Here is a 12383-nt window from a genome sequence, read left to right as displayed (position 1 = left end):
CAAAGCCCGCGAAGCTAGGTTCCTTCGTCACGCCCTTTCCACTGCCTGCTGACCTGAAAAAGTAGCTCTTTACTCTTGATGTCATAGACAAGGAGAGTGTTATGCTCATCCACCACAGCCAGTTTATTGCGGGAGGCGCTCATGTCCAGGCAGCGCACTGACGTTGTTAGCTTCAGCAGCGTGATGGGAAACGGGTTGTCAACAAATATCTTTAGTATCTGCAAACAGAGAATAGAGAATCAGTTGTGTTGTAACTGGCTCCAGTAACAGATATATCCAAAAAAAAAATGCTTTCTTCATTAGGACAGCAGTTTCCTTTATGTTCAAATTCCAGGAGCACTGGCATGTGAGCATGACTCCCACTTCTGTGGTTACTTTGTGTGAGAATGGATCTTCTTGGAGTACTCACAGCGCCATTCTTTAACCCTACGAGTAAACCCTCTCTGCCTGGTGGACCACCAATCACTTTGATGTATCGAATTAGAGATTCCATCACCCATTCCTTTTCCCTCACACTGTTGAAGGACAGACACTGGAGTCTCTTCTCCTGCAGAAGAGCAGAGTAAGAAGGCTGAGGCTTCAATTATATTTGACAAATGGAGCGCTGACTGGTGCAGCATTGTCAAACGTTTCTGTTTTCATCATTTCACAGTGTGTTAATCTCATCCTTTAAGCAATTCAAACATACTCGTAAATGTCTCGCAAATCCTAAACACAGTGCTCTTTTAAGCATCAAAAGGTGTTTAAAGAAAGCAATGCCATAAAGATTAACAGTGATTTGATTTGACAGTGACATATACAGCACAGACCACATGAACACAGCCCGTTTATATGGTCTAAAAGTTCTTTTAGGCATGAAACATGAGTACGCCTGATAGAGAGATCTGAAGCACCTCTGTCACACATAGACATATTTAAAAGGAAATAACCGCCGCATTACGGCCGCTCCTCCTCCCTACCAGACTGTCAGACACACAGAGACAAGAAGCAGAGAGCAAACCCAAGAGACATCCACTGGTTCAACAGACTATGGTGCCTTCCCCCTGATTCAACTGGCTTAATTTATCCAGTTTGAAGATGGTTGAGAAAGGGAGAGAGACAGAGCACATGCACAGCTGGAGTCTTTTGCAAACTAGGCAGAAACATCTGGGGGAACAGCCATTCCATTTCTGGACTGTTTGGGCTTGAAGTAAATGTCTAAACATTGATTTACTGTGCTTTCATCGTATTAATAGCGCTCAAATGTCACTGCAGCCTCTTGCACAATCAAGTGTGCATTAGTGTAATTCACAAAGAACAGCAGCCCCACTGGAGACCAGAGGAAGTATAACTGAAAGAAAATACAAATACACACAGGCTCTGGCAGACGCAAGCAACTTTAAATGAATGTTTTTGTATATTTTGCCACTACAAAAAAAACTGCGGACCTCTATCTCTTCTGACCTGACACAGAATGATATGTTGGGAGCAGACGACCAGCAAGTTGCATTCAAACTTCCTGCATATTTTCTCCTTGACGCGGTAGTGCATGTCTGAGGAGTCGTCTGAATAGAGCTCGTAGATGAGGATCTTCTCGGGCAGCTGGATGGCAAGGCGGTTTCTATAGATGGCGATCTTCTTCACGAGCTCACGACACTTGATCCTCACTGAGGGGAAGAAAAAAATTGAGATAAATGGGAGAGAGTAGTCATGAAAGGAGGGTGAGGAAGGTTTAATTATCTTAGCCGATGCATCCTGTTGAATAAGTTTGCCCTTGGTTTTTTTCCTTCAAATCTTCCTCCCTCGTTGGTGCGAGGAAATTAAAGACTGTCACCTCTCATTTAAATAGAAAATCCTATTATAGCAAGATGTTCACCAAAACATTCGATATCTACTCATTAAAAAAGGCAGGCCATCTGCCCTTACATTAGATTAATTTGAATAATATGACAAGAGGAAAATGACAGTGAAGTTTATCTCCCCAAATGCTGTCTGCATTGCTTTGTTTGATCATCTCACTGTGAAGCTGCAAGATGTGCAAACAATTATTTTGACGAGGCATCACAATAGCTAGCCTATCTTAAACCCAGAAGCCTGTACACCAGAGCAAAAGCGCACCTTTTTGCTCAGTGATGAGGTGCTGGACAATGACATCAGTCATGCTATCTCTGTAAGCATAACGATCCTTGTAGAGGCCATGAACTGTACTGAAGATAAGTTGGTAGCAGGCGATGGTCCCATCCTGGCAGCCCAAAACCTAGGTAAGAGACAACAATGTAGCAGTACATCCCATTAACACTTCTAAAAACAGACTGCGAGAGTGGGAAAATGTTCCTGTTGTTAAAGCCTCTACACGGCAGAACTGAGAGAATCTGCTAGCAACCAAATCTCTCCTGTCACTTTTAGTTAAACACAGTGAAAAGAAAAGCGGGGAAAGTGTTACTTTAAAATGAAACGGCTTGTGCATCTGTGCAGTTAAGGAGGCACTCTGTTAGAGGATCAAATGTCACCCTAAATGTAACGTCAGAGCTCTGAGCGTGTTGCATTTTATTCTTGTTCTTCTATCACAACACTTAAATAATGGCGTATGTCACAGTGAGAGCAATTTCTCTAGATATATGGCTTCACAAGCTGTGGACCCACCACAAAGTTGGAGTCAGGCTTAACCCGGCAAGTCCACACCCAGGAGTTCTGCTCTCCGACAGTTCCTAGCCGCACACCATCTTTTGTGTAGAGGGACGCCTGTTTATCAGAGCCACCCATCACTATATACTCGCCCTTAGAGAAGTAGCCGACGCAGCACGGGTCGTAGGTGAGAGTCCTGTCTTTTCCAATCTGAGAGAGACAAAGAGAGAAAAGGACATTAAAAATAAAACTAGCATTTCTTGCAGTTATTGCCCAAGGGCCCAGGCCGGCACTCCCCACCGTCTGGGCTTGCACACTTCAAAGTCCTCAGTATTCAACCAATTCCTTTGAGTGTTCGATGAAAAGCCAGACAAAAAAGAAAGTGTTTCTCTGGTTTAAATAGCCTCCTTTGTATCAGTCTTCAAAGTCCATTTGCACAACATCATATCAGGTCGCCCCATTTGGTACATCTGGTTTTCCTCACTCTGGGATAAAGCTTCTCTGACGATCCATAGTTATTTTCTCTCATTGCGAACAATTCTTGGTGTTGTAATCAAAACAGCATGTTCAATAGATAAATAGGCCAATGACAAAATATGAGCCTAAGGCATAACGGCAGAGTAATGAACACTGCATATTTGTCTATAATTACGATATCGCCCACTGGGAATTTAGGAGGAAGGAGGAATTGCGAAGGGGGCATTAAAGCATAGCAGGACCACTTCCAATGTACTGTTATGGTTTCAATAGACCCTGACAGTCTGATTAAAACAGGAAAAACTCCATAAAGAGTTTTAAATACGTTATATTTTGAACAAACAGACTAATTTTGTGATGTTGCCGTCGTAGTGCTTTAGCAAGTTAGAGCACATATTACTGACAGTGTTTCAAAATGTTCTAAGTCTTCTGGTGTTTTCCCATGAAAATGTGGTTAGTCATGCATGTGTTTAGCCTTTTCAACAGTTAAAAGTAACAGAGAAGATAGATTAGAAACAAACATGTTGCGATAACAAGATACTGTATACACTGTATAGATATTACAAATCACCATGGTGTCTGTACACCCACGCAGGCATGATCTGGTGTCACCGTGTGGAATCAATATTTTTTGAGATTTTGTGACAAAGTGACCAAGCTATTCGAGCAACTAAAATGAGCAAAAGATGCTTAATTTTATACGTGACTACTTTTTTTGTTTTTTAATTGGTCTTTTTGTCTTAGGACTCGCCCAGCTTTCACTGCATGACAGCCACTTGATAGCTTGGATAAGATTCAGCTCCTTCCCATGACCCTAAACTGTTTAAGCAGTTAAGAAAATGGATAGTGGATAGTTCTTCTTGTGTTTATCATACCCACACTGTTTCTTTTATCTATAATAGTTAATCAAAAATTTTCTAAGTTTGTGGTTTTTAATCATTTTTATGCAAAACTGTTGCAAGTTAGCGCCATCGGCAATCGGTCAGTGCAAAACAATACAATGTACTGATGACAAGTGGAAAATTACAATAAACTCAAAGCCTATATCATTACAAAAATATACATATGTTTCATTAATGACCCCCTATCCATTACCCGTAACATACCAATGGGCCTGTTCCAAGTCAAATGACCAATCCATAATAGAACATATCAATATATAAAGACTAAATGCCCTCACTTGGCCACTTAATGGTAACACCACTGGCCAAGCCTAAAGGTTGGGATAGAGGGGAATGTCTACAGAAAGTAAAACTGAAAAGTTGATTTCAAAACTGAAAATAATAAGTCCACAGTGTCTAAATTAATAATTTCACATTTACTTTTGGATTCACATGGTACATAAAAACTCATGTTCTGTGTTTGATTCTTCATCAAGCACAACCTCATCTTTATGTGGAGTGTATCTCTGTGTCTGAGCTATTCAGCCATGACATGATGATTAGTAAGTTACCAAATACATATTAAATACAATGCCATACAATATGATAGTTTATGGTAGGTTGTGACATTCACCTGTTTTCCACTGAGCTGATAAAAGGAGAGCTTCTGACCCCAGTCTGCCACAGCCAGAATGTCATTGTGCTCATCCCTGTGAAAACACAACAAAATGACTACAGACATAAGCATTAATCACAAGATTCAGCACTGATGAGGCTTCTGTCATTTAAGTAATGATGACAGTGAAAAGCAGAGCAGCCAACCTTCAGCTAGGGGACACGCCGGTCACTCTCTCAGTGATGCAAAGTAATGGATGCAAAGCCTTTTAATGTTAATTTTCCAGAACTGTTTTAATTCAGGACAGAATACAGCATAAACCCATGTACCTCTGCATCTATTAACCCTGAATCTCTGGCGGCTCTAGCAAACGCTGTTCCCTGATTGACCTCATGTTTTGACCACAATTTGATTACCAACTTTCCCATATGAGGCAACCCAGCAATAAAATCTCTACTGTCTTTTATGGCTTTTATCTTTATCCTACTTCCCGCATCTTTTCACCTTTGTGTCGTCTTTTTCCCTTAATTGACCTGTTCTGTGGTCCTGCATAGTTTTCATTGCTGTACTCTCTGCTTTGGCTGTAGGGGGAATCATAGAGCAAAGACAGCTGTTCCCAGGCATCATAATTCAGTCCATCATTGAGAAAGGTCCACCGCTCACTGGTTGAACACTGCCACCTGCTGGCCCTACAAAAACTACACCTAAATAAGAAATCTAATTTTGCACAATTTGGGCTCAAAATCTTGGAAGGACAGACCAAAAATATACATGGCTATGTGTTAATCTGTGGAGACATCCTTCCATTTCTATAATAACTTAGGACTAACTTGGAGGGATTCCAGGCAATGGACCAGATAGGAGAAGAGGAGCCACCTGGACGCTCTATTTTGACCTTCTCCTCCCCATTTTTGTTCCGAATGCTCACCACTCCATTCATCATACCCAGAGCAAGGTATTGCCCGTCGTTTGTCCACCTGCAAGCAAATGATGCACAGCAACATAAATGCACAAATGAAAATGTACTGCTGCTGCATAAACGTTGCTGCTCCAGACTTCACTTACCCACAACATGTTATTTTGCTGCTCACTTTATGTTTGTTTACAGATTTTTGCTCTGGAGACCACAGGCCTAAAAATATGAGAAGTTTGAGATGTTTAATTTCTCTATGTACTTACATTAGGTCACATTTATCAAAGTTCTCCACTAAGGTGCACTCACCAAAGTCACCAGATGAGCAGGAGGCAAGCTGGTGAGTGACTGGGTTGTAGGCAACACACTGGATAGAGTCATTGTGACTACAGATAAACAAATAAAAGAAAAAATGATGGAGGAGTACAGACTGTGCACCGTGGTGTAACACTACAACTCTGTAATACTAAAGCAATAAGTAAAAGCGCTGCTTACGTATATTTTAAAATACCCTCCAGTTTAGAAGTCCAGATAATAATGCTTTTGTCTGCTGACCCTGAGGCAAATCTTTTACCTGCAGAAGAATGCACTATTGAGTAAGAATTAAGAACAAAAATAAGATGACCGACACAGAAAAATGTAGTGAAAATCAATTTAGTACCATCTTTAGCATAAGCCACACAGTACACTATGTCTTTGTGTCCTTTTAAAGGCTGAATAATACTGCCATCTGTTGCATCGTAAACCTGGAACAAAAAAAAAAATAAGGTGAAATTGAGTTGAACGATGAAAGTATTCTCTACATGTTTGCATTTTTAGGCTAAAGAAAACAGAAAAGCCTTACCAGGACACGAAGCCCTGCAGCAATTATGAGTTGGCTACCATCTGGTTTGAAGGCAAGGTCATAAACGCTGCAGAAAAAAAAACAAAATAACAGATCCGTGTTGAAATGGTTTTTCAATAAATTGATTAGTTCACGAGCAACAGCTATGAGGATCCATTCATCACTGAAATCATATAATGGAGGTTCCCTGTGGAGTTTTTGAACTCTGGCAATGCCATGGAGGTGGATTTTACAAGGACGTTATTGCTGTCTGCCAAAGTGCACACAGGGAAGGTTTTGCAACCCTCCAACTCTGTTGAAGGTTTTGGAGGAATTCACAAACTTATGAGTGAAGATAAAGCCAAAACATGTCACTGCAACACTGTGAATTAGTAGATATGTTGTTAAGAAATATGAAAGAAATATTAGAAATATAGATGTTAAGAATTCTGGTGTAAAAAAAAAGGATAAATAAATAAAAGCACTGAAAAATCTGGTTTGTATGAAGAGGGAAAACATTCAGCAGTTTTGCTAGATTGCAAGGATGCACACAATCTGTTTCGGTGTGAAAACACTCACTGTGAAGCATGGAGAATAATGGCTTCCAGTTTCATAAGTGTGAGAATTTGCAAGTGTCCAATGTTTCTTTAATAGGTTCTTTCAGCTGCAACCTTATTTCCCAAGTGGTCACCACAGCGGATGGATCTGCATATTTGATTTGGCACAGATTTTATGCTGGATGCCCTTTTGATGCAACCTTCCCTCCCTGATCTGGGGTTTGCGACTGGAATTAGGAGTGAACTAGCTTGGGACCTCCAGTGTCTTCTTTCAGTATTGAATTAGGGAATTTCTTTAATATAGCACACTGACTTTTTCTCTTTTTTTCATTTTGGATAGACCGAATAAACAAAAAAAACATAAAATTCAGAGTTTGAGGAAAACGAGGACATCTTTAGCAAGGACAAACAAGTGCAAACAACAAAATCACACACGCACACACAAAACATACAAAAAATGTTTGCACCTAACAACAAGGAAAATCACGCGTCTCCATCCACTCCACCCTGCGTGTGCTCTCTCCTCCACCTCTTTTGTGCACTGTCTGTTGTTTTGGATGGTTCACCCCAGATATTTAAATTGGTCCACCTTAACTACTTCTGCTACTTGAAAACTTGTCACCTGTCTCCCTCTCATTCACACACGTATTCTGTCTTGCTTCTACTTTCATTCCTCTTCTTTCCAGTCTGTACCTCCACCTTTCAAAGCTCAAAGGGGCTCAAAGACAATCCCTGATGTAATCCCACCCTCACCTCGAACCCATCTGTACCACACAACTCCCCACTGTTGCACTGTCCTATTACATGTGCTGCACCACCCTCACGTACTTCTCTGCAACTCCTGGCTTCCTCATGCAATACCACAGTTCCCTTCCTGACAGCTTATCACATGCTTCCTTCAGATCCACAAAGACACAGCTCAAGTCCTTCTGACATTCCCATACTTCTCCAATCAACACTTTCAAAGCAAAATTCCCATCTGTAGTGCTCTTTTGTGGCATGAAGCTGCTCACTGATCATTACCTCACTCTTTAAGCTAACTTCAACAACACTTTTCCCCATAGCTATGGTATGGCTTACGAGTTTTATCCCTCTGTAGTTACTGCACACTTGTTCTTAAAAATCAGTACCACTTCTCCATTCTTCAGGCATCTTCTTACGCTCAAAGACTGTGTTAAGCCATCTGATAAAAACGTTCACTCTTTTACTTGACTATATCCAGATCAATTGTACTTACGTGCATAGAGTTTTAAGCCAGGAAATTAAAACCTTTATAAATAAAATGAATAAAAATCCCTAGTGGGTCCACTGGGGGTAGGGACACCAATAGGTGTCAAACTTTAGATGGACTGGACTACGTCTTTGTCTAATGTCAAAGTGAAAAATGTGATTGATCTGTGGCTCAAAATTAATTGAATCATACCACCAAAAAAACTTAACTCCCATTTATGCATATAAGAAGTTGGAAATATCTCATTTAAAACTACAGCATGTTTTTATTAGAAAACAAATAAAGCTGTTAAAATGTTTCAAGTGACTTCTCAGCATCATTAACATATCCCACACTGTCTCACTCAAACACAGTTATCATACTAAGTATATAAAGTCCTGCTTTTGCCTTTTTGGGGAGTCATATTTTTCCTATCCAGATACAACCATCTATCCAAGATGACTCCTGCAACATATCAAGTATTGTAATTTGATTTGATCATAATATAAACTTTTTAGTGGGCATTAGAGTATTGTGAGTTACTCTGTGATTTCCATTCTCCCTCTGAAACAGCACAAAAGCATCTCTCCAAACACCTACTCGGATTTGTTTTTTCGGGAAGTCTGATCTTTTAAATGCTGGACTAAACAGAACTACCTTAATTCCTGACAAGAATGTAATGGGAAATAATAGAAAATAAGTTAATACCTTATTTAAAAAGATTGTTTAATAAAAATATGTTATTAGGAGCACGCAATTCTGCACAGCACCCAAAAAACCCCGTAATGAGAACTAGAAATCATACGTCTATGATTATATCGGTTACCAAAGAACCATCATAAGCTACTGTACTTATTGAAAATACATAATGCACGACATCTAATATGAGAGCGATTTGAAAGATGGTGATAATTGAATAGCCGCGATGCTAAAGCTAGTTAGCAGGCTAACACTAGTTTACATAGCAACCACCGTTGCTAACCACCTAGCGTTACATCTGAGCATCGGGACGAGGCTGACAGCGCAAACCTAATCACCCAGATTCCTACCATTGCTCACGGATCGTTTCCTTCCATGCTAGGACGGCTCTCATTTCCGCTCTTTAACTGAAAAAAGCACCAAAGGCTCTTTTTTCAACAGGTTGCTGCAGTTCGCTTGGTTATTTTTTCACTCTGTACCGTTTCTTGTAGCGAGTAGCTCGCAATGCGCAGACTCGCACTTGCTCGCTACTTCCTGCTTCTGTGTTGACATCAGAAAGTACTCGGGAAAGCAACGTCGAGACAAGAAGATGCACATCTAAAGCCTGATCAGTATTCATGTATGCTACACACGCCTTTGTTAACGTTTTAGCTCTTTGCTGTTGATCTGCTGCCCAGTAATGTCCAGCAATCCTTTTTTAATGTGGCTTTATGTGAGCAAACTGTAGAATGAGCAAACGCCTTGTATGTGTTGTTTTTGTAATTGTCCAAGTAAACATGCACGAACAAAACAAGAACTACAGGTTCATAGTTTAACAATAAAGCCAACGTTTTTTTATTCGTTGTCTTCACTTCAACAGGACTCCAAAGAAACTAAAAATGCATCCTACTAGATGAGATACTGAACTGGAGAGCAGTGTGGACATGAATCATCAAAGTCTCAAAGAAGGGGATATTTTGTGCACTTCTTCCGCATTGCCCCCTGGCTGGATCAGAGAAGTGAGGCAGCGGAAAGCAGGCAAAACAGCAGGCAAACTAGATGTCTACTTTACAAGGTGACTCAGTTTTGTTTTTGTGTTTTTTACAATCTTGTCTCTGTTGATGTTACCTGTAAGTTCACCACAGAAGCCCTTAGATCACCATTTAATTGATTTTCCTGTTGTTTAAGTCCCGAAGGGCAAAGGTTCCGGTCCAGAGCATCCCTACGCACTTTCCTCCTGGAAAGTGGAAGTGGTAACTTAGACATAAGCCTCTTTGATTTCACCACATCACAAGCACCCCCTTCCAAAGTAAAGCAGAGGAGAGGAAAGAAAAAGCCTTCAGAGGGACAGCAGGAGGAAACAGAAAATGGAACAGCAATTCTAGAGGCACCTCCAAATAAATCCAAACAAGCCTCTTCCTCCCTCAGAAGTGATACTAAAAGTGGAAAAGTGAAGACAGCAAACGACACAAATCATATTGATGCTGACACTGAACTACAGAAGACTGCATGTGTATTAGAAGTGAATGTGAATGGAGACAAAACTACTGAAAGTTTAAATGGTTGCTTACAAGCTTTGACCTCAGAAAAAGTGGACAATGTACATCTGCAAAAGAGCCCCCAAAGAGGAGGCCAGCTGAGAGAGAAGTTACTCAGACTGGCTCCTTTAAGTAATCAACTAAACAAATCTATTCTTCAAGAGGACAAGAAAGCAGATTTGCAGCCTTCGGCCCCGATTTTGAATGTTGAACCTGCCGCTGAGAGCGAGAACAAAGGTGATGAAAGCAAAGGTGACAACACTCCTAATTCTGACCTGGAGGCTGGTGGTGACAGTCGTCAAGATGCTGAAGAACATGCGTTGTTACCTGATACCACTGATGGGAGCTGTACACCAGTTCGAGAATCCCAGAATAGTAAGTATGAGCCACACTGACTGACAATTTGTTAAAGTTTTTCATGTTTTTTTGAGCTTATCCAGTGCATTAGTGGTTATTTATGTCTCCCATTATCCTCTATATTTGCAGCTAGAAATTCATAAAAATCAAAGAAACCAAATGCCTTAATTGACACAAAACGTTACAAATAGAAAAAAAAATGCATACATTTAGATCTGATAAAGAGGGGGCGAAGAATAATGGTCCATTGTTAGAGAGTGCATCACATCATTAGTCTAAGGGAGGACAGAATTGATTGAGTAATCTTACTGCATTAATGAAGCCATCATAGGACTCCACCACTTTGTGCTCAGCGAATGTATGATTTTCTTTATTGTGTCATTTTATGAGGTACTTAACTTTGGACCCGACCAAAAGATGTAAAGCAGCTTCACTCTTCTAATATCTATAAATGTTTCCTGTCTGCTTAGAGTCCAAAAGCTTGGAAGGCAAGCGGAAAACAAGTCCTTATTTCAGTGGGAAATCCAGCAGAGATGGTAATGTTTAATGCAGGAAACTGTGGATGCTTTTACATCGGACATGTAGATCAACATTCACGAAATAAATAAAGTGTGTAATTTAAAGAAACGTGCACTGTCCTCATTCAGGACTTAGCCCACCGAGGAGGAAGGCCTTCAAGAAGTGGACACCTCCCCGGTCTCCCTTCAACCTCGTACAGGAAACTCTTTTCCATGATCCCTGGAAGCTGCTGGTAGCCACAGTTTTTCTGAACAAAACCAGTGGTAGGATTCAACACACACATTTAATTATTCAGGATGTTGCATTAAACTTTGCTGAAGCCTGGCATTTATTTAATACAGGTAAAATGGCCATTCCAGTCCTGTGGCAGTTCTTTGAGCGTTATCCATCTGCAGAGGTGACCCGGCAGGCCGACTGGAAGCCCATGTCTGAACTTATGAAGCCACTTGGCCTGTATGAGCTTAGAGCCAAAACACTCATCCGCTTCTCAGGTGGATATTCTTGACTGCTAGTGGATTACAGCAGCAACTACCTTTGTGCAGAAGCAATGTCCATTTATTTATATATATTAATGTAATTTTATTGTCCATTTTTGGTAGTCTTTGCATGGTTTTAGTAAGAATATATGAAACAGAAAAAAACCCTCACAACACCTTTTCTCTTGTGTAGATGAGTATCTAACTAAACAGTGGCGTTACCCTATTGAGTTGCACGGTATTGGAAAGTACGGCAACGATTCGTACAGGATCTTCTGTATCAATGAGTGGCGACAGGTGGGTATAATCCCAACTATTTTACTTCAGTTGCTTCCATTGCTCCCTCATTTATTTGCTCTAAATTCAAGTTTAATTTGTTGTTTTTTCGATTCTTGTGTCAAAGGTAAAACCTGATGATCATATGCTAAACAAGTACCATGCTTGGCTGTGGGAGAACCATGAGAAACTGGGAATCTGAAGGACCAGAAACAAGAAAATCACTTCTATCACACAAACTGCAGTTACCCAACAATATAACAATATTAGCATTATGGAGGACTTGAAATTTTAATCGTGAATTTCTTCAATATTATGCAGTATTACGCTGGCTAGCCTTTAAGAACTTTTACTATGTGTTGAATAAAATGTTTTAAGCTGGTTAAAAGTTGAAATGATTCATGAGTGGTTTATTCAGCCTTCTCGCCTCAGGCTTTCTACATAGATGAGATCCAGGG

At 40.4% G+C, this 12383-nt stretch overlaps 2 protein-coding genes across 3 annotated transcripts in view; one reads left to right on the top strand and one right to left on the bottom strand.

The window, feature by feature from the left end:
• Positions 1–9307, bottom strand: part of ift122 (intraflagellar transport 122 homolog (Chlamydomonas)) — a 31500-nt gene extending 22193 nt beyond the window's left edge. The window contains exons 1-13 of the mRNA XM_085393698.1: positions 9131–9307; positions 6336–6402; positions 6153–6237; positions 5987–6065; positions 5801–5877; positions 5644–5710; positions 5409–5555; positions 4597–4672; positions 2623–2814; positions 2098–2236; positions 1444–1646; positions 410–547; positions 54–218 (exon numbers count right to left, since the gene is read on the bottom strand). Coding sequence (XP_085249824.1) covers positions 54–218; positions 410–547; positions 1444–1646; positions 2098–2236; positions 2623–2814; positions 4597–4672; positions 5409–5555; positions 5644–5710; positions 5801–5877; positions 5987–6065; positions 6153–6237; positions 6336–6402; positions 9131–9174 — 1479 coding nt within the window. The 5' untranslated portion in view covers positions 9175–9307. The remainder of the gene's footprint in view (positions 1–53; positions 219–409; positions 548–1443; positions 1647–2097; positions 2237–2622; positions 2815–4596; positions 4673–5408; positions 5556–5643; positions 5711–5800; positions 5878–5986; positions 6066–6152; positions 6238–6335; positions 6403–9130) is intronic.
• Positions 9253–12294, top strand: mbd4 (methyl-CpG binding domain protein 4). Of its 2 annotated transcripts, XM_085393700.1 has the most exons (8): positions 9253–9399; positions 9640–9834; positions 9948–10672; positions 11125–11190; positions 11302–11436; positions 11515–11664; positions 11843–11946; positions 12053–12289. In XM_085393700.1, exons 2-8 carry the CDS (start codon positions 9704–9706, stop codon positions 12125–12127), a joined length of 1386 nt encoding a protein of 461 aa, XP_085249826.1. In that variant the 5' UTR covers positions 9253–9399; positions 9640–9703; the 3' UTR covers positions 12128–12289. The 2 variants fall into 2 exon arrangements, with proteins under 2 accessions (XP_085249826.1, XP_085249827.1); XM_085393701.1 differs by lacking the exon at positions 9253–9399 and having other exon boundaries at positions 9662–9834; positions 12053–12294.
• Positions 12295–12383: the final 89 nt, after the last annotated feature.

Source organism: Rhamphochromis longiceps, linkage group LG20 (genome assembly GCF_057381845.1).
Source record: "Rhamphochromis longiceps isolate RC_006_pf linkage group LG20, R_longiceps_female_GT1.1, whole genome shotgun sequence".
Lineage (NCBI taxonomy): Eukaryota > Metazoa > Chordata > Actinopteri > Cichliformes > Cichlidae > Rhamphochromis > Rhamphochromis longiceps.
Note: the sequence above shows the minus strand (reverse complement) of the source record. Positions and strands in the feature narration are given on the sequence as shown.

Coding starts and splice junctions, on each gene's coding strand:
- mbd4 (XM_085393701.1), top strand. CDS start 9,704: ATGAATCATCAAAGTCTCAAAGAAGGGGATATTTTGTGCACTTCTTCC. Junction 10,673..11,124: donor AGTTCGAGAATCCCAGAATA/GTAAGTATGAGC, acceptor CTGTCTGCTTAG/AGTCCAAAAGCTTGGAAGGC. Junction 11,665..11,842: donor AACACTCATCCGCTTCTCAG/GTGGATATTCTT, acceptor TCTCTTGTGTAG/ATGAGTATCTAACTAAACAG.